Source organism: Salmo salar, chromosome 15 (genome assembly GCF_965601325.2).
Source record: "Salmo salar chromosome 15, fSalSal1, whole genome shotgun sequence".
Taxonomy (NCBI): domain Eukaryota; kingdom Metazoa; phylum Chordata; class Actinopteri; order Salmoniformes; family Salmonidae; genus Salmo; species Salmo salar.
The window spans coordinates 76,717,943-76,740,298 of record NC_138305.1 but is presented as its reverse complement, the minus strand read 5'-3'; the positions used below and the strand labels follow the sequence as shown (position 1 = coordinate 76,740,298).

The 22,356-nt window shown below is 42.5% G+C and overlaps 2 protein-coding genes across 8 annotated transcripts in view; both read right to left on the bottom strand.

Annotated features, from left to right (window-relative positions):
• Positions 1-16,567, bottom strand: part of prex1 (phosphatidylinositol-3,4,5-trisphosphate-dependent Rac exchange factor 1) — a 108,217-nt gene extending 91,650 nt beyond the window's left edge. Inside the window, exon 1 of the mRNA XM_045696038.2 lies at positions 15,954-16,567. Coding sequence (XP_045551994.1) covers positions 15,954-16,097 — 144 coding nt within the window. The 5' untranslated portion in view covers positions 16,098-16,567. The remainder of the gene's footprint in view (positions 1-15,953) is intronic.
• A 481-nt stretch (positions 16,568-17,048) lies between these two features.
• Positions 17,049-22,356, bottom strand: part of LOC106572185 (ral GTPase-activating protein subunit beta) — a 40,510-nt gene continuing 35,202 nt past the window's right edge. For 6 of the 7 annotated variants that reach the window (XM_045696032.2, XM_082962066.1, XM_082962064.1 and 3 more), the window contains 5 exons: positions 21,905-22,041; positions 20,972-21,080; positions 20,665-20,737; positions 20,224-20,372; positions 17,049-19,972 (listed from right to left, as the gene is read on the bottom strand). In XM_045696032.2, coding sequence (XP_045551988.1) covers positions 19,776-19,972; positions 20,224-20,372; positions 20,665-20,737; positions 20,972-21,080; positions 21,905-22,041 — 665 coding nt within the window. In that variant the 3' untranslated portion in view covers positions 17,049-19,775. The remainder of the gene's footprint in view (positions 19,973-20,223; positions 20,373-20,664; positions 20,738-20,971; positions 21,081-21,904; positions 22,042-22,356) is intronic. The other variant, XM_082962065.1, reaches the window with a different exon arrangement.

Here is a 22,356-nt window from a genome sequence, read left to right as displayed (position 1 = left end):
GACATGTCGGTTTGAACATTTCCAATCAGGACATGCATGAACAGAACTGCTGGTTTTGTGCAAACAACAGACTGCAAGAAGTTAAGACAGAGCTGCAGAGTGTACAGTAGTGGGCTACAGCTAAATTAATACATTCATGTTGGAGAATTGAAAGTTGGGAAATGATCATAGCATTAAGACTAACTTTGCAGTACTGTGATATTTAAACATATTAGGCCCAAAAGTCTTAGGCCCACAGATATGATTAACGCAGTTGAATTCTGAACACAGGCTACATCAAATGCTTGATTGGTTAAGAACCGTAACAAAACCTTGGACGTCACCATAAGAGACATAAGGCTGCACTAATACTACTCATAAAATGGGTTTGTTAGGGTTTTATTTATTTCTACTTCCACACTCTTTTATGTCATAGGTGAAGAGGAAGCGCAATGAGAGCTAGTAGCCAACGCCCAACCATCACCACAGACAGATAGATAGCCTTTCTCTGCCACAAGCTGCCGGAGGCATGCTCAGCCAAACATGGTCCAGTCTTGTATGACCAACAGCCAAAGGGTCAGATGTGGGTTGGTGACCGGGTTCGCCGTTTGTTGTGACTTAGCGAAGCGAGGAGGGGCCAGACCGAGAGGTGTGAACGAGCAGACGGACCATATGCTGGCATCGGGCTCTCCATTCGCTCAACTGGAAAGTGACTGGAGAGTGAAAAGGCCTGCTGCCTCCAACGTCTGCCCTCTGATTGAAGAGCCTGGGTCGGGTTCACTGGGTATGCCACAGAAAACATTTTTGAAATGGAGCAATGAACAGTGACCTTTCTTATTGGAAGTTAAGGTAGTTCGCTACCTTCTCCATTTTTAAACGTTCTTCTCGCCCGTTTCATGCCTACAGAACGCAACACTGATTCTAAACACACTTTTCCGACCCAAAGCCAGTTTGACTACAAGTGGTCCCTCTGAGCTAAGCTCGCCAATCTAAACATGATTGTGTTCAAAATAAAATAAAAATAAATCACATTCAATACTGACGTAGAAAGATGGCCGCTATCAATCAGCACAAATTTGAGACAATTCTATTGAGAGTGGTAATGGTAACACAAGACTACATTCATTGAAGCTCGACTTCCACTGGTTGTGTGGACCAAATCAACCCCATAGTCCTTGTGACACAGTTGTGTCCATAAGGACATGGGGAGGAAGAGCTACAGCTATATCTCCTCTTTATATTATGAAATAAGAAGCAAAATCTATCTTATGGGGAAATCTAAATTGGTACATTCAGTAAGAAACAAAAAAAAGTGGTGCATTCAGCTGGGGAATAACTGATAGAGAAGTGGATCATTTTGCTATGTCATAACAGCCGGCAGGAGCGTTCCAAGTTGCGAAAGTGGGGTAAAATCAGAGATCCTCACACAAAGTCAGTCAGCTGTAGTGGCGATGCTGGAAGTGCCATCACGCTGTTAGCACGTGGGGTCTGTTCAGGAGGTTACAGCACGTTCAGCTAGAAATGTTTTAAGTAGAACATCTGATTGTCTGTCAGGGACTTGCATTTCTATCTGCAATATTCCAAATGTTTGCCCTCACTGAATACACACGTGGACTTACGAGAGGAAAGGGATCCCTTTAATGGGGTTATAGACGCTCTGAAAAGGTTATCCAGATTAATTTAACAGGATTAAATCAGGAGATTCACGGCACCTTGACTAGGAATGTTCTACTTCACAACCTTATGAATGACACAGGGGGTTGAAGAGGGGGCCCTTCTCGGCTGATTTGTTAAATGTCTCAAAGGATGTTCTGTTCCGTTTGGGCAGTTAACTGGCGTTGAACTAAACATCACCACTTTGTCCGTGTATCGAAATTTTTTGCACAACTCATAGAGTATGCTCACTGCTAAGTCACATTGACATAGTGACACTTTCCAAACATTAACAATAACAACCAAACGTCTGATTGGGGTTGTCAAAAGTAATACTGTTGAGTTGCCGTCATTCATCTTCCCACGTTTCCTCTCTACATCAGTGATGGTTGTGTTTAAACAAGGAGCCAAAAAGGGTAAGCCTTTTTCAGTCCTTCATTCAAACTGTAGCACAGACAGGAGTGCTTTTTCGTGGATCCCATGCCGCTAATCTGGCAGAGGGGTAGGCCGAAAAAAAATTACGATGCTAAACGTAGCACTGGGGTTTCTTTAAAAAAAATTGTGTGCAAGCCCTCTCTCTGCACCTCATGTGATTGCAGTTGCTGACAGTCAGATGTTTTGCAGCTCAGTGCCAAGGTCTGAGGGGAAGGAAGAGGGAGAAGAGGGGGAGGGGCAAGAAAAAGCAGAAGTCACAAAAGGAGCCGCTTGTCCATTGTGAAGAGAGCAGAAGACGTGATGGAGGAGGAGGGCAGAAGGTTGGCCGGGGAAAGGGCGGCAGGTACATTTTGCCACTAAACTGCTGCATGGTCTCGCTCATGCCTTTATTAAGCAAAGGAAAAGGCTGTTATTTTGTGATGGGTGGCTGTAGGGGAAGTGGCCTAAAGTATTAGTGGTATGATGAAAAAGCAAATCAACCACTGGGTACGACCATGGGCAAAGTGAAGAAAGTATGTGCGTCATTATGGTTCTCTTTTCCCTGTGTGTGCGTGCTGGTGCGTGCGTGCGCACCAGTTCAAGAGGTCAGTCAATTGAGGAGCAAAGATCCCTATTTCACCTTCTCTGGTAGGAACCCTTTCATGGGTCAATGAACAACTGTGGGTGTGAAATGCACAGGAAACACATGGAGTAAAAAAACGCAAATCGGCACCAGTGAATGCATTTATGAATCTTTCAAAATGTAACAGGATTGGAAGTCTTCCACCTTGTAGGCAATCTACTGGGCAAGAGAAAATGATATGGGAAATAGAGTAGCTCATAAGAAACAGGTACTGCATATACTTCTAAATACATGCTGCCAACCCCATTTCATGATTCGTAATGGGGCAGAACTCTCTCACGGTAGTCTAGCAGGTCTTACATAACCAAGCATTGGGGTGGGAGTCAGGGGAGAGACTGGTACAAAGCTGGAGTATTTTCCTGTTTGCTCACCAGCGATGGCTACATCAGCATTCAGCGGCTATGGTCTTCGATGAGCACTAGGCCAGCTCAGTCACAAGAGACCCCAGTGTATCAATAACACGGCCAAGCACTAAATACACTTGTCAGGTTCTCTACCCAACCCCCCTTTTCAATTCGCTCCAGTTCCCACACCAGTAAAAACGAAGCCCCTGAGTGAATTGCAGATCCAAGCTTTGTCCAAGTAGCCTAACATCGCAGTTCACCACCCACAACCCCCCCAAAAGAAAACAACAAGCTAAAAACAGTAGTGTCCACAAAAAAGGGGCTCTTGGTTTTTTGTTGGGAAGGGAGGGAGAGATTTGGCGGTGAGGGTGGACAGGGTAGTCTTGGAGAGGAGGCCGAGAGGCCATTTTGGGTCGACATGGCATGAAATTGAAGAAATAAATGAAGAAATCCCCTCTTTGTGGCCAGGCCACAGCAGAGCGAGAGAAAGGGCCCCATCGTGTCACCACCATGAAGGGAACCCCAACAAACCCCCTTTTCTCTCAAGACGTAAATTATCCGACCCCCCCCCTCTAAAATCTTACCCTCTCCCCCACCATCCAACTCTCTCCCAAAAGCGACCCTCTTGGCCAAGTTCATCGCCAACACAAAGTCTCCTTTGAGTCTTCTCCTTTTTCTCCCCGTCTCACTTCCGCTTTAAAAGGCTTTAGAGTTCACGGCTCTTTGAGTGGCTCACACGGGCGGAAGCTGGCTCGCTACGGGGGACGAGTCTGTCTCCTCCATTCGATGAAAGTGGTGCTGTAGACAGGAAGACTACAGCAGAAACTTCCTCTCAAAGACAAGAGAGACCCTCCGCGGTCTTCTCTGAAGGTCTGAGGAGCTTGGTTCCATTTAAACGACTGACAATGACTTCAGAAACGTTCGCTCGTTCGTCACACACAAGAAGTCTAGCCATACATGACACTGTCTGGGGGTTTTCGGAAATCCCGCAAGAAGCTGTGCTTTCTAACATAGCTGAAAAACCAACGTAAAACGTTGTACTAATTGGTTCTTAAATGTCTAGAAGGAATGGGATCACAATAATAATAAGAATTCTAACCAAAACAAATGAGTTCCTGCAGCTACACTGCTAGGACCCATAATTAAACGACTCGGTGAGAATGGAGGCTTCTATCATGACAGGGTACATTGTACAACGCGTTTCATATTGCTACTAGCCTGTAAGTGAGAAGCCTGAACATTCAAATACCTTTGGGTTGCAGAAATGATGGAATACAGCTCGTCCTCTGAACCAGGGCCTTTTTATTGGCCCAGTGGAAAAGAAGCGTGTCCAATTGGAGGGGAGGGTCTTTTTAACCATCTCATTTGGGGGTAAGTGTTCCCGACTTAACAGTCGCTGAACGTGTAATGAATCGGGTATAAATATCCTTTTATGACCGCTTGGCTCTTTCAAGTCGATCCGCCGTTGCTGCCACATAATTATGGACAGTCCCCTCCTACACACACACACACACACACACACACACACACACACACACACACTTCTAAACAATAATTACAGACTTCCAAAGCCAACTCTATAATGTGTGTTTGTGTGAGAAGTACATAGTAGTGGGGACGTGGTGGTGTGGTGTCAGGTTGAGAGGTGACATGTGGCACTGGAGATAACATCTCGGGACAGAGTGGAGAGGCCCTCTGGATGCGTGTCCACTGTGAAAGGGATCAGTGGGACAGGGTGAGCTGTCAGAGATCTGGAAGGTTCCACCCGTTTTGCATACCATGAGACATCCATGTCTTCCTCACTGGAAAATATAAAACAGCTCAGCTTTGATATCATTTAAAAGTTTACGGGGGTTGTCAAAATGACATTATTCAATCATCTAAAAACTCAGTTTAGACCCTACTTTACATCATCTGAGATTTTTGTGTTGTGCCCGCCATCGGTTGAGACATAACAGGCTCTTGAATACAGGGTGGGTGTTATTTCAAATCATAGAAATAGGACCCATCCCTTCAGACAACTGCAATTTAGCTGGTACACCACTGAAAATGTCCATTTCATTTACATTTTTACTTCTAATTACTACCCACAGACGGCCAACAGTCCACCCACTGTTGAATGTCAACTTAAATGGCCATATCTATATTTCAATTGGTTTCCTATAGAACAGAATCATTTAAAACAGATATTCCCATTCAAGTCAACATTCTCTGATGTGTGGACCTCCAACCATCTTTGTGGTACCATTTAAAAAAAGTTGCCATTTAAATTTTATTCCCATTTTACTAGATGTATCAGTAGTGCTGAGAAATTTGTGCTTTTTGAGGTCGGTTAGGCTTTGGTTCGATTATTAAAAAATACTAAATTTATTTGATTCTGGTTTAGATTATTTGGGTTGAATGCTGTAAGACAGAATAAAACAATTAATAAAAGTCCCATGATGGTAGTCCCATTACCGCTTATCACTTATTTATTCACATTACTTTAATAAAATTGTTCAGTTCTTGTGTATATTACATGTTTTATTTCATGAACTTATTTCAATTCCAAGTCATCATCTCATCTCTATAGAGCTGCTGCCTTATGCCGTCTGACAAAATCACTATTTTAGTGGTTCTTCAAAGTAAATAAGGCATACTTTTATGACTGCTGAATACCAATTATCAGTTAATTACCACAGACGTAAAAGAAAAACAGACCGGACAAGTAGATGCGCAATGGGTTATGGTCATTGTAGTCAATTACCACGTTTTATGCATAAAAATATGTAGACTATTGGCCTGTTGGAAACTACAACTCCCTACTACCTCGCACAGTTTAGACTGGATCTGATTTATCTCTAGAAAAACTGTGCAATGTGCGCATTGATCTAAGAAAATAACTAATGTTAATGTGTCTGAACCGATGGCCGGCACAACAACAAAAAACCTTGATGTAAAATAGGGTCTAAGCTACAAAACATGCAAACATGAAAGCATTTTAGATAATTGACATTAAATAAATAAACAATAAATAAGCTTTTAAATGATATCAATCTCAACCATTTATCTTTGCCAGCGATGAAGACATGGATGTCTCATGGTATGATGGGGTATGCCAAATTGGTCAACTTTGAATGTCTTTATCGCTTGAATGTTTTGGAACTCATGTCCAAAAAGTCCCCTTCTGATCACTTATACAATGAGCAAATACATATGGAAGGTTTCATTCAAATCAAAAGGGGTGCTGTCAAAAAGAGATTGAATTCAAATGGATTGGGTAACTTGTGCATCTCCACTCCATACTGCAGCCCCTTTAATTGCTGTTCACTAGATAAGATTACCTTCTAACATTTGATTAATGTAGAGGAATCGGGAGTTATTGACAGCATTGGAAGTATAGCTTCAGTATGTAGTGAAATGGTTAACCATACGAACACTGAGTGGTACAACATGAGGTGTGTGTATGTGTGCATGTGTATCAATCAGTTCGACATATGCAGCGTCATTGAGACCCGCTGAGTAGATGGCTCGTGGGGGAAGTGCATTAGCACCCTGGCATACGATCACGGTCATAATGGGATCAAAGCAGACACCCACTGGTCCTGAATCAGACAAGAGGAGCGGAACCAGGCAGAGACAGTACCGTAGCCAATAAACAGACCCGATTCAGCTGAATGGTGTTCTCTCTGTGAAGCATTGTTCCCAGCCAGTTAGTCACCAAAACTGATGAGAACATTCAATGGGGTACAATTTTTTTTTATTTCACCTTTATTTAACCAGGTAGGCTAGTTGAGAACAAGTTCTCATTTACAACTGCGACCTGGCCAAGATAAAGCAAAGCAGTTCGACACATACAACAACACAGAGTTACACATGGAATTAACAAACATACAGTCAATAATACAGTAGAAAAAAAGTATATATACACATTGTGTGCAAATGAGGTAAGATAAGGGAGGTAAGGCAATAAATAGGCCATAGTGGCGAGGTAATTACGATATAGCAATTAAACACTGGAGTGATAGATGTGCAGAAGATGAATGTGCAAGTAGAGATACTGGGGTGCAAAGGAGCAAAATAAATACAGTATGGGGATGAGGTAGTTGGATGGGCTATTTACAGATGGGCTATGTACAGGTGCAATGATCTGTGAGCTGCTCTGACAGCTGGTGCTTGAAGTTAGTGAGGGAGATATGAGTCTCCAGCTTCAGTGATTTTTGCAGTTCGTTCCAGTCATTGGCAGCAGAGAACTGGAAGGAAAAGCGGCCAAAGGAGGAATTTGCTTTGGTGGTGACCAGTGAAATATACCTGCTGGAGCGCGTGCTGTGGGTGGGTGCTGCTATGGTGACCAGTGAGCAGAGATAAGGCGGGGCTTTACCTAGCAAAGACTTGTAGATGACCTGGAGCCAGTGGGTTTGGCGATGAGTATGACGTGAGGGCCAGCCAATGAGAGCGTACAGGTCCTAGTGGTGAGTAGTATATAGGTCTTTGGTGACAAAATGGATGGCACTGTGATAGACTGCATCCAATTTATTGAGTAGAGTGTTGAAGGCTATTTTGTAAATGACGTCGCCGAAGTCGAGGATCGGTAGGATAGTCAGTTTTACGAGGGTATGTTCGGCAGCATGAGTGAAGGATGCTTTGTTGCGAAATAGGAAGCCGATTCTAGATTTAATTTTGGATTGGAGATGCTTAATGTGGGTCTGGAAGGAGAGTTTACAGTCTAACCAGACACCTAGGTATTTGTAGTTGTCCACATACTCTAAGTCAGAACCGTCCACAATGACGCATCTTCTGCTCAGATGGTACCATGCCATCTTTAACTGAACCCAATGAGACTAGTTTTACAACACTATAGAAAAATACAGGTAACAGTCAAAATAAAGGAAACACTAACATAGTGTCTTAACAGGGCGTTGGGCCACCACGTGTTGCCAGAACAGCTTCAGTGCGCCTTTGTATAGATTCTACAAGTGTCTGGAATGCTATTGGAGGGATGCGACACCATTCTTCTACGAGAAATTCCATAATTGGGTGTTTTATAGATGGTGTAATACGCCGTCTCAGGCACTGCTTCAGAATCTCCCATAAGTGTTCAATTGGGTTGAGATCTGGTGACTGAGACGGCCATATCGTGAAACATCAGCAAGTTGAGCAGTCGTAGTCACTGAAGCTTCTGCCAAATGTGCCCCAACAATCACAGATCTCTTCTTCTAGCCATGGTAGCCAAAGAAAATTGGCAACTGGGCCTGCCCAGCATTTTTATACAGGCCTGTGTGGAAGCACCTGCTTTCAATATACGTTGTATCCCTCATTTACTCAGGTGTTTCCTTTATTTTGGAAGTTACCTGTACAGACATTGGGGTAAATCCTAAGTTCCAAGTCAAATGTTCACTTATCAATGCATGACAAAGCGAACATTCAACGTAAGTGCATGATACGTCCCTGAAATAGGATTCCCTGAAAACACTCGAAGAGCGTTCGCCCACTCTTCCAACCCATTTCATATTTAAGGACGCATGTAGACATGGAGCACAGTCAATTAGCGGTCTTAAGATAAACCACAAGGAGTCACACACCCCATCCATCACTGTCACAAATCAACCTTCTCCTATCAGTCTTCAACTAGGCCGGGGGCAGAAAGTTCAACATCGGAACTCCAATTCAACGTTCATCAAAACCCTTTGGCGCTGTTCATGGTTGGAGAGTGTGTCAGAATGGAAGGTCTACTACGGTCGTAGGATTTGGTTGTGGTCAATGTTTCTCAACAGAATGGTGACCTTCGCCCCCTTCAATCCCACACATCTGGTTCTGTTTGACAATCCTGACAAACGTTTCACTGCCCAGCAGCCTCTGTCCACAAACTGTTCCAGGCAATTCCCAAAGGGTGCTGATGGGCATTCCTGGACAGTTCTCTCTGTGTGACTGGCTGACATGCCATTGGGTTCAATTCCTAACTTTTACAGGCATCCTTCCATTCTACCTTTTCACTTGGGAGGAGAAAAGAAGCCCCCTGTTCAATTAATGGGAATTGGCTTGCTCTGGGAAAGTACTTGTCCCGCTTTTGTTCAGGTCAAGATGTCAAGCGGGCATTGGTGGTCTCCATTGCTGGTCTCCCATTGCTGCCTTTTACAAGGGAGGCCATGTCACTAATTCCATCATATATCACCCATTTCAAAAACACTGTGTGACCATTAACATTCCTTGTTGTGTCTTTTTTTCCACTGAAGGCTTGTGTCACCGAAGTGTCCGCATTCAAACTGAACAACACATCTGGATAGACTCCACTTTGTCCACGTACTTCAGTGTGCTAGAAAACAAACACACAGGCCAACTGAGAACGTCACTGACTCCTGACAGGGAGAGAACAGTCTTTCAACAGACAGTGCTGCTATGCCTTTGGTATTGTATTCACAGCGACTATGCAGAGAGATCCACGTTTATCTGATCTCATGAACCAACATTTACCCCTTGAATTCCTAAAGCAAATGCTTCTGCATTAAATCAATCATTACGGCCTCACAGAAAATGATTTAACACCACAAAGAATTTAAAAACTAGAAGGAAGATAAATAAATAAATATATATATATATATACATATACACACACACACACAGTTGAGTCATTAAAACTAGTTTTTCAACCACTCCACAAATTTTGTGTGAACAAACTATAGTTTTGGCAAGTCGGTTAGGACATCTATTTTGTGCATGACAAGTAATTTTTCCAACAATTGTTTACAGACAGATTATTTCACAATTCCAGTGGGTCAGAAGTTCACATACACTAAGTTGACTGTGCATTTAAACAGCTTGGAAAATTCCAGAAAATGATGTCATGGCTTTAGAAGGTTCTGGTAGGCTAATTGACATCATTTGAGTCAATTGGAGGTGTACCTGTGGATGTATTTCAAGGCCTACCTTCAAACTCAGTGCCTTGACATCATGGGAAAATCAAAAGAAATCAGCCAAGACCTCAGAAAAAAATTGTAGACCTCCAGAAGTCTGGTTCATCCTTGGGAGCAATTTACAAATACCTGAAGGTACCATGTTCATCTATATAAACAATAGTTCGCAAGTATAAACACCATGGGACCACGCAGCCGTCATACCGCTGTTTTTTTGTTTTCTGAGGTGTTGGCTGATTTCTTTTGATTTTCCCATGATGTCAAGCAAAGTGGCATTGAGTTTGAAGGTAGGCCTTGAAATACATCCACAGGTACTCCTCCAATTGACTCAAATTATGTCAATTGGCCTATCAGAAGCTTCTAAAGCCATGACATCATTTTCTGGAATTTTCCAAGCTGTTCAAAGGCACAGCCAACTTAGCGTATGTAAACTTCTGACCCACTGGAATTGTGATTAAGTGAAATAGTCTGTAAACAATTGTTGGAAAAATTACGTGTCATGCACAAAGTAGATGTCCTAACCGACTTGGCAAAACTATAGTTTGTTGACAGGAGTGGTTGAAAAACTAGTTTTAATGACTCCAACCTAAGTGTATGTAAACTTCCGACTTCAACTGTATGTATGCATGTATGTGGCAGTCCAAGTAGGATTAAAACTGGGTGATCAGTCCAATATAGACAGTTCAATGCCAAACACGAAGCTCGATATGCGCTTCCCTCCTATGCTAATCTGCTCGGAAATATCTGTAACATTTTGAAAACATAGCCACAGGGTATGTGACATTATGCCACTGTGCTACTCCAGAGGTTTAGACACGTTAACTAGATTCCTGAAATTCCTAATGCAGTCTTATGCCTTGGAAAGAAATGGCTTACGAGCACACATGACTAAAAATGAAACCAAGATTAGTTGGGCCTGACACTTTCCTCTTTTTGTGTCACGGTGTGCTGTAATCTGTTGGCTTGGCAACTTAACGGCTGCAATAAGGTACTAATTGTCTTGAGGGAGACCGAGCGCTGTGACTTCTTAAGGAGCACGACATCAAATGCATACCTTCCATTGGAGGGTTAAGCCTTGGCCCTAGGTTTGGAGAGAACTGTAGGGCTTGTGTAACAGAATTGTCGCAGTGTTGGAAGACAGGGGGGGGATACAAAGAGAGGGCCCAATGGGGGGCAATTTATGTGAGCTTTGGGGAGGAGTAGGGGTCTGCTGGATATGCTGAGACTTTATTCAGTCAAAACCTTGAGCCAGTTTCAAGGGTAAGACGAAAGGCAGTACTCCTCTTGCGCTGCCTGAAATGTGTACTTGGACTATTTTAAAATCAATAAAACAATGCTTACCACGTAGAATCCAAAGAAACACAACTGGATATGTAAGCACATTTTCTTAGTGTAGAAGGACTGCTGTTCACCTTCTCAGACTCTACAAGATATTGGCTGCCTGGCTACCCATCCACATCGCACTGGCCAACTGACGTTTCTTCTCCACGATGAGTCTGGATTGGCCTCCCTCCCCAATGATTTCTTGAACGCGAACACATTCTGACCACTCTGATTGGTCCCAGAAACTGATGGGTTGGGCCAGAGCCGGCCTACGTGATGACGTCATCAACTTTGATACTCTGATTGATTAGAGACGATCCAATCGCTGATAAAAAAATTTGTACAACTCCTCTCCTTTTCAAGTAACACAAACGACTTAAAGGATGGAAGTTTCAGACTGATTGTATGAAACGATCAATGGAGCAGCAGAAATAAATTCAGGTTGAGTAGTCAGGTAAAGATATTGGGCCTTTGGCTCCTTATTGGTTACTCATCAAGTTGAGGCACATGATGAGCTTTCGTGTCAGGCCCTTTGAAGTCTTATTAAGAAGCATATTTAAAAAGGGCCAGAAACAAACTACTTGGCAGGAGTCGGGACCCAGCAGCAACCCCCCCCAGCGCTTCTATTCCAGACCCTTCCATAAAGACACGACGGGGCGTTTTCCCTTTTGCAGAGTAGAGTCTGGTTTGTTAGTTAGAGCCCTGGAGTTGGGGTTACAGAGTTGAAGCCACCGGCGCAGCGGGCGGGAGTTATAAACGGACCTATTTATAGTAGTAGACACTAGGGCAGAGAAACCTGATGCTGGCGTACCCTAGTGTTGAGAGATGGAGTGATGATAGAGCAGCTTAGAGAGGAAGCTCAAGGCTGACTTCCTGTGTGTCTTCCAAGGTAATGAGCACAACCGTGTGGGTCATCCTGTTTGTTCAACCAGGCTTGTCATTGGCCCCACCACAGCTGGCTTGGCCACAGGAGTCAACACCAGCTTGGCAGCAAGGGGAAATAAAGAGGATTTGAAGGTTTCACCTTTAAAGAGGAAACCACAGACATATCCTCGGTCATATATTCACTGGCATGGGAAGGAACACTCAAACACACACACACTAATCAGATGAACCCCCTTACAAGTACGTTATCTAGTGTGTGTGTGTGTGTGTTTTTGGCTAGGGGCGGGTTACAAAGGGGCTGCATCTCCAGATGTTTCCTATTATAGGTTATGGAGTATCAAATGTTTCAAAGTCATCCCTGAACCACTTCCATCTTTTCCACATGTGCTCATGACAGACAGTGGTTATGACAGAGGTTATCACCCAGCTAATCAGAACATTACGATAATACAGAGTCTTAGGGCCATGTAGATGTCCAGGGTTGAGTTAAGTAGGAGACCGGAAAACAAAATCAGTGTTCTAAATTGGACAAGTCCTAGATGGTAAATCCCTGTTACACTTTGTTTAAAAATGTTCTCTCCCTACTGAACACGACCCAGGTCGGGTGGAGGTTTGTGGGAGAAGCGTGTCGAGGTTTGGGTGAATATTATTGCCAATTTTTATTTTTTTTTGCAAGGCTCCAATGTTGTGACGAGTGGTCAGGATGCAAAAAGACATCTCCTTTTAAAAACGCCAACCGCTGTAAAAGTTGCATCTCCTTTTTTCTAAGGTTTGCTTTGACCGGAGATCTGGAATGACATTGTGGCGCAAAACGAATCCTGTTATCCCTGCCTCACACCCCATCTCTATTCCCCCCCCCCTAGCCAATTTGATATGCTCGCTGGCTTCGGTAATTGTCAAGAGATGAGGGACGCGGGTTAGAGATGACAGAAGCTGGATAAACATCTCTGAGTGTCATCCCGCTCATACGTGTATCGATTGTGTGTGTGTGTGTGTGTGTGTTTGATGCAGACTAAACATACCGGGGTTGCAACACAAAAGGTGGGGGAAACAGAATCGATGGCGAGAGCAATGGGGGGGGGGGGGGGCTATTCTTTCATCAACCGCTGCGTCTCCATTTCACCCAGCCTCTCTCATAACCAGCATAGATTGAGAACAAACCAACCAACCGACCAAATGCCTCTCAAAGAGGAAAAGCTGTGGGGCTTAGTGGTCAGTACAGTATCAGATTACACTCTCAATCTCCCCACCAAGGTGATCACCGACTCCCCATCTATCGGCTCAGGTGTCTTCAATGGGGGGATAGAGAGAGACTGGGGCTATCTTTACTAAAAGCATATGGCCTCAGTCCTGGCCCATCTAACCCCCAGCCAGACAGTCCTTATCAACAACAGATTGGCTGTTTGACGACAAAAGCTTGGATTCCCGGCAGGGAGAGGAGAAGGGAGTAGCATAGCATTATCGGATTAGCCAGGATTGGAGCGAAACTGATTTTATGGATGTGTTGGAGACTTTCCACAATCCGCTGAGCCATTGATGCCACGCCATGGCCGTCACTAGATCAATGGACTTTGGGTAGCTATGCGAAGCACACAGAATCATACATAGGCACACGCACTCACACAAAACTGGGTGCCATGAAAATGAGTTTTACAACAGCTGTAACAGTATTATCAGCCTGATCATTACATCAGCAGACAGTTCATTCTGCAATTGTCCAACTCTGTTGTTGAGGCGTAAACTCAAGTCTCTAGAGTTGAACCCCTGGAGTGACGTGAAAGGGTTAGTTAAGTGCACAGCAGTGTGTTGCTGTTGGGCTATCCACCCCCAGCCCCATCTTCACCTGAGCAAGCATGGGTTAAATTAAGAGATGTTTCATGATGTAATGGTAGGCAAGAGGCTGGGGTGAAGGGAAGTAGGGAGATGAGATCCAGACATTGCCTCTATGTTTTCTAAATGCATAGAAGTTGGGAGTCATGGTGTGTGTGTGTGTTTGGTCCCCTGTTTCTTTACACCAGTTAATGAGGTTTGTTGACCGTTATGCAACGCTGCTCCACATAAAGTGAATAATAAATTGGGGATTAAATGTGAAGAGGATTGCCTATGAGGAGTTATAGTCATACAGGTCTAAAAATAAAACAGTTGATTAGTTTAATGCTTGTTCATTACTTACTTTACTTTCATACACTATTCCCATAGGACAACCCCACCTTCTTGTTCATGCATATCCCCCTTCCATGTTCAGGCTCTCCATGTGAAGTGTGTAAGAGGACAGAATATTGAGTTAACTCCAGCATAGAATGCCTATCAATTGACTGACAGCCCTCTTTTCAAATGTGTAAAATCCATTGGACACATCATGCCATCATTCTTTCCAGCCCTTGGATGCTTATCAATCATATGTTTGAGTTTGAGTTTATTTTATTTTTACAGGGACAGTGCACATTAATCAACGTTTCAGTAAAAGTGCCGGTTTTAGCCAGCCGGCTAATTTTCAACCGCAGTCCCTGGGCAGGTTATTAAAAACAATTACAATATAGACAATCATTGAACAGTGAGCACACGCAGAGTAACATAGGACAAGCAAGACATAGCATACAGACAGAGCAACATAGGACAAGCAAGATGTAGCATACAGACAGAGCAACATAGAACAAAAAGCAACAAGACAAAATCCATAAAAACAACAGTGTTTCCACACCTCACAAACTACAGACAACATGGAAAGCGGCAATATGTGGTCATTTGTATCATACATCATGTGACCTTAGACAGTTGGATCATATAGCAGGGTTTCCCAAACTTGGTCCTGGGTCCCCACCCCACCCCCTGGTGCCAGTTTTGGGTTTTCCCCTCGCACTACATATCTGATTCATATAACCAACTCATCATCAAGTTTGGATTATTTTAATCAGTTGTATAGTGCTAGGACAAAAACCAAAACGTGCACCCCAGGACCGAGTTTGGGAAACCCTGTCATATAGCAGTTTAATGGCCATGGTTCAAGGTTAGGCTGTCATCATCCATCAACGAGGCCACCTGCACTGTGCATAGAGACGACGGCCCGGATAATGGGAGGAGACAACACAGGAGACTGGAAACAAAGAGATGACAAGGAGAGGTGACAAATTGAATTGCCACCTGCAGCTGGTCTAGACTCGAGCTTCGGGCACAGCGGTGTGTTCTCGGGTGACGCGTGAAAAATGAGCCCATTCATTATTCAGATGTGATTATAGAAAACGTGATACCTAACACTTACTATGAAGTGATACATTGGCTCGCAATTATCAATGAATAAATGCACACCATTACTGTCGCAAATGGGCGGGTCAGCCCGGCTACATCATTTGAATTGCGCTTCTATTAAATCCACAGTTTCCACTGGGGTTTTATCAGAACTTACAAGATGAACAGACTGAAGAATGAGGGCGGAAGACGTTCCAAAATCAACGGTGTTGTACTAGCCCAAGCAATGGTATGCCTGTGAAGTGCCCGTTCCCCCCAACGGAAACACTATAAAATGCAGCAAATCATTATTATGGACACCACTCTACAGGCTGCCATCAACAGAAGGGTGAACTGTATCTACACATTAAAACAAAAAATTGGAACGCGATAAAAAAATGTATTTAGCCAGCCTAGCACAGCCAGCAGCAGCTGTAGCAAGCTGGTCATGACTTCACTTTCTCCAAGTGTGTTTGTTGCCAGCAATTTGTGATACAATGATACAACTGCTTGCCAACAGCTGAACAATATAAATGTCCCGTCTGGCAAGTAGCCATGGGTTCAATTGAGGCAAAGAAAGAGCGATCAAAAACTTACCGATTGAAGGAAAAGCAATACCCGAACGTAATCCCTCTCGGTGTTCAAAATTTCATTTAAAACACAGAGCCTCAAACGTTGCTGGCGGTCCGAATCTTTGGTGCCGTGAACACCCCCGTTCTCATGTTGCCCGTCTTCTTCCATAATTTATATTTATCCAAAGAGTAGGAAAATAACTCGTTCAATTATTATTGATACTTGGTTCACTGCAAAAGTATTCCGAGTTAGTTGCAGTTTAAGTCCATTTTCAACACCGTATCTTCAAACTCCAATGCAATGATGCGCAATGCGTATAAACTTCAACAAAAGTAACAAAACAAAAACATGCGTCTTTATTCTGATTTTTTTTCTCTAGAAAAGACAGACACTGCAATAAACGACGAATGACTGCTGATCGATTTGCGAGATCCGATTCTGCGACAAGAAAAAAAAATAATTCAGCTGAGAATGTACAGCTTACAATATAGGCTGAGGATCGCTAAATCACATGTTCTCAAGTTGGTTAGTTGTGTGTCAACATAAGTTTTGAGGAGACGACAGCACATGATGCAGACAGCAGTAATTTCACAGACTCTCAGAAGGCAGTCTGAAAAGCGCTTGTTGTCCTCTTGGCTTCTGTGGGGAATGAGAGTAATGCAACAACGTGCCAGTGGTCGCTTTCAGAAGTGCAGCAGTGTAGGGACCGTCTTTACGTTATCATAATGAATTTAATTAAGTTCAATATCAAATAATTCATTCTGCACCTCTTAAATACATATGCCCAGTCATTCTTTCAATAAGGCTGCCTACTTATTTTTACTTTACGCATGGCACAAACCAGGCCTATTGAACAATTGATGGACAAGTCAATGGAACAGGCTGCAAATGAAGTCGACTGTTTTATGTATACAATTTAATATTTTAGAGGACTGTCATTATTATGAAGAAGGTCTGAGAAACAATTTGCTACCACCAAGTTCCAAAGGACTTGAGCACTGTAGTTGAACGCCAACAGCAGCAGTGTCGATTTATCAATGTCAGCGCAAGGGGACCTCTTGTGGACTCATTCGTAGCACAGTATCAAACTCATACAACAATCCACTGATTCAGAGAACATTAAAAAGTGTGATTCAACTTTATTCCTCAGACACCATGTAAACAAAGGTTGGGGATCAAAAGGAATAAATGAAAAGATACGTTTTAATCAATGCAGGTTACATTCATTATCCACTGTGATTCTCCCAGACAGTTGCATACATACATTTTGTTTTTGCCTTTTTAAAAGAGGAATGCAACAGAAAAATCTCACAATTTCTTATATTTGACATATAATTCTTCCTTTCTGTACAACACAAGTTCTTAAATATTACCAAACAACAAATAATTATTTCAGGATAAGATTAGCTATTGATTGTATGCAATTGCTTTGATTAATTAATATTCCATACTTGTTTTCCTTAACAAAAAAAAGGTAGGCTATGTGCAAAAGCACATACATTCATAAAACCATCAAAGAGTAAGACAATCTAATTCAATAATAGATTAAACATGTCATAGACTAAAGGGGTCTATTTCAGACAAATAAATATCTATTCAAATCTTTTTCCAGCTCCTGTGAAAAGTGTGTAAAACCCTCCATTGTCTACATTGTCTGAATATTATATGCCCACGGGGAGTAATTGGTGCCTGTAACTGGATTTAGACGTAGCCTTTTTAAAACAAGTCGTTTTGTTTTTATTAGAATTTGATGAGTATTATTCACTGTCTTTTTGGGTCTTATCAATAGTCAATTGAACCTTGCTTTTTGACAACGTCTGGCATGTCCAATTGGAGTGGATAACAAAATAAAATAGACAACTTGAAGCAACCGCATATTTAGCCAGGGAGCACGCCTCAACATCTATAACTTATTTATTCATCAAAACCCAGCCTTTTCGCACCACCGCCAGCTACTGTACCCATAATTCCCACTGTGAAAATAGCTAAAATATTTCTGACACACCCCTGGACCTATAGTGCTACTGCCCCATTGCGTTAGGTTTGTTAAAATTGACCCTAAGTCTTTTCGTCATTTACATTTCACAAGATAAAACTCTTCCTCGAGTATATTTCCAAACCGCAGACCACTGTAAAAAAAATGTATATATAAAAGAAATGTGCTCAGTGCATAAAGACTAAAGATCAAATAAATATGTATGGAGGTTTATCCTTTTCAATCATTGCCATAAATAAATGCACATTATTACAGGCAGACAGTAAAGGGTTCGCTTCTGGGCTTTTAAAAGCACAGTAAGTAAACAAAAATCTGTAAACCAATTGCAATACGCAAAGTAAACTCACGATTGTATAGATGGAATAAAACTGTTCATTTGCCGTGAATATGAAAATCTGTTCATTCTAATCATTTTCTGATTCCTAATCACATGTAACTGTACTTGACCTTTCCTTACTACAACTAGCCTATCAGTCAACTTGCCATCCAATGAAACAACGTGCATTTCCGCATAACGTTTTGTTTTAGAAGATGCAACAAAAAACAAAATAGATCTTGAGACAATCTCACACATTCAAAGAGACCAACAACTTTTCTCCGTACACAAGGAGATGCATTTCTGATGAAGAAGAGCAATGCCTAGACACATCATCTGACAAAAAAAAAGTGTGCCTTCTTCAGAATGGAGAAGAACCACGTGCACGTCTTCCATCACTTCCATGTGTTGCGTCACGCATACAGTATAGACATGCCGTTGCGTGGGATGGAGTGACTGATCTGATTGGACTTGCAGACGAGAGCAGAAACACCTCAGATGCAATGTTTACATCTGCAGTCTCACACAAACAGCGCCATATGACCTATACGTCAAAATGGTTCAGTGCTGAAACGAATAATACTGGTCTACTTCATTGTAAGAACAATATCTATGCAATCTCTCAGTTAGCAGCTGACCAACATTAAAGGGATAGTTCACCACTACACCTTAAAAGTGGTATGAAAACAGAAGAATTTAGATAAGGGGGTGAAGTACCCCTTTAAATGTCTTTGCTTATTTTTCCATGTTTTGAGACTCAGTAACTAAGCTGACCAATGGCTAATATTGCTGCAATGTTCAACTCCATCTTCTCAATGACATGGAAGACTTTGGACAGATACATGAGAGGAGAATACTTTTTTAAAACCAATTGTTTTTATATACGATGTAAACACTTTCAAAGTAATATGTGGATCCATCGTGTAAAATGTCTTGATCCAACTGCAGTTCACCAAATCTCTCACCACAACCACCCGCACGGTATCGGCCCAAAACATTGCATCCAAATCCCAGAGTCTCTCCTTCCTCTCCCCAGCTGTGTCGATATGATACATGTCAAATGATCATGTAAACCTATATTAGGAGTCTGGTCCATCTGCATTTAGGCTACATCTTCATTAAAAAGAGAAACTCTAAAATGGAGGATTAAAAGGCCAATAACGTTGTTCACTCTTCATCACAATATTTAAAAAAAAGACCAAAAGTAGATTATCCTATTGCAAATTATAGAGCGTCAGAAACTGGTGCCACAAAGCATAGAGTAGACTGATAAGGATGTGCAGTATATTTTCAATGCCAAGTGTCCAGAGCTTAACTGGGGCTTAGTAGCCACCAAAAAGACAGGCTCAGATGTGTTCGTACTACAAATGTACTGCTTGCACCTGGTAACAATTTTTTGACACTGCTCTCGACGTCAATGGCAGCGTTTGACATAAATAACAAAATAGAACTGTATAAATATAGAGAATCTGGGGCTGTGTGTGTGTGTGTGTGTGTGTGTGTCTGTTAGTGTTTTTCAAAGGGAGGGGGGAGGTCAAAGGTGAATAGGCCTCCCCTCCCCCACGTCTTGGAAGAGTGAGGTGTAGAACTCGGGCTCCAGCTGCTTGTTGCGGTAGCGGTGCACGACGTCTGCAATCTTCTGTTTGCGCCGCACGTGTGGCGGGCTGTACGTCTCGCTCTCCAGTCGCTTCCGCCGGCATACGTTGATGACCGTCTGGCGCACCAGGAACCCTGGGAGAAAACAGCAAGCAGAATGTGACATAATGAGCCAAACAAAATAGGAGTGGAATTTAGTCATATTTGTAGTTTGTAATATCCCAGGGGCAGGATGACAAAACCGCCAACACGGCAATGGGTAGAGAAGGAAGCATAACATAAATGACTATAAGCCAGAGAGAGACAGTAGAAATGAATATAGAGGTAGAAAAAGAAAGAAACAGAGAAATGAGAGATTAGAGAAAAAAAAGAGATGATTTGGTCACCTAGTGCTCTGCGGCTGACCACCATGCCGTCCACCAGGGGGATGACCATGTTGAACTTGCCCATGGCCCCGTGGAGCCTGACCCGGAACAGACCCGTCCTTAGGGGGTGGATGAAGATCAGGGGTATGTCCTTCTCCAGGAGCCCAGACCTGAAGAGGGGGAGAGTTGAAGTGGAGGAGGGAAAAAGGTGCAGAGAGAGAGCGGTGGGGTTTGAAGAAGGACATGACATTTCCATTCTATTCAACAGGAAATATGAGACTTTGTCTTCACTATTACAGCGTGATGTAAACTAACCTACTGAAAATGTGACACAGTGGATTTTAGAGTGGCCTAACTTTAATTTGACACAATATTGAAACACTTACTCAAGCTTAATTTACAATAGTTTTTGGTAAGTGTTTAGGGTTAGTGTTTGGTTGGGTGTGGGCCTTAGTAGCCTACCTGCAGGAAGTGCTGTTGTTCGCCTCCAAACCAGTGCCGGTTTCCGCCAAGAGATCAGACAGAGGGAAGTTCTCTAGAGAAAAACAACAACGGGGCCATTTGAGGGGAAACACCTTCAACAGTTTCTCACTTTGGTTTCTCACTTTCAAAGGCAGGTCCTAACGGAACAGTAAAAAAATCATGAGTGGTCTCATCACATTGTTCAAGGACAGACATCAGAAATGACACAGAGCCATGATGACGTAAAGTGAAACTGTACTAGGGGACACACAGTGGTTTTTAGGTGAAGTTATCGGAGGTTGTTTACCGATGTCATCGTATCGCTCCACCCAGACCACTAGCACCTTAGTCTCAGGCCCCAGGGGAGGGGCAGTCTTTCCTGTGGAGGACCTCTTAGTCTTCACCATAGAACTCTGCTAAAAGAGAGAAGAGACCAAAGAGATATAAATACACAGGCATAGGGGTGTCGAGAGACACTGAGATTTAACCTATTCCTCAAAAGAATGCAAGAAACCAACATTCAAATATGTAAACTGTATCCAATGCATTAGATTAAAAGGTCCAATGCAGCCATTTTTATTTCAATATCAAATCATTTTTGGGTAACAATTAAGTACCTTAATGTTACTGTTTTCAATTAAAATGGTCAAAAGGAAACAAAAACGTATTCCTTGCAAAGAGCCATTTCTCAAGCAAGAATTTTGCTAGGACTGTCAGAGTGGTCTAAGTGGTGAGGGAAAAACTGAAAACTAGCTGTTATTGGCAGAGAGGTTTGGAGCTCTTTCTCATCAGTCTATTAACTCATTTACCGCCTGGTGACGGCACCAGGCAGGCCAAACTCAAACCCACCAAAGCAGGTGGGATTTCTTTTCAAACAGCTCTTATACTAAAAGGGCATTATCATAATTTCCCCAATTTCACAGTATTATAGCATACACAGTGTAGAAATATATATATAAAACACAGGAAAAACACATTTTTGAATGCACTGGGCCTTTAAGTCTTGAAATATTTTTGGGCTATATTATATATATATATATATATATCAACAGAAGAGAAAAAAAAACACGACAAATCTTGGACTTGATGGTTCATGCCACTACGAAAACCCTGTTGAATCTGTCCCCTCAGTTGGTAGAGCATGGCATAAAACCTATGTACAGATGACTAAGTCGCTTTGGATAAAAGTGTCTGCTAAATGGTATATATTATTATTAATGTAGGATTGTGGGTTAATTACCCTTTGGGAAGCTGCTAGGTTGTCTGAGTGGTTGGGGAAGAGCTCCAGTGTTAGCTTGGGTTGTTTTAGTAAACTAGGCAGGAGGTCTGTGTGTGTGTCTGCCTCCACTGTAGAGTCACTGTGCACCGAGGAATCCTCTGTAAACACAAAAACAGCTATCAGCCACCCAGGGATGGGCAAAACTGTATCATCACATAGGCTGCATTAAAAAGACATTACACAACAACAAAAACCATCAAAGTTTGTCAGATGTTTTACACTTCAAAAGGGATCTACCATTAACTTCTTTGGGATAGGGGGCAGTATTTTCACGGCCGGATAAAAAATGGACCCGATTTAATCTGGTTACTACTCCTGCCCAGGAGTAGTAGATTAGTAGATTTGGATAGAAAACTCTAAAGTTTCTAAAACTGTTTGAATGGTGTCTGTGAGTATAACAGAACTCATATGGC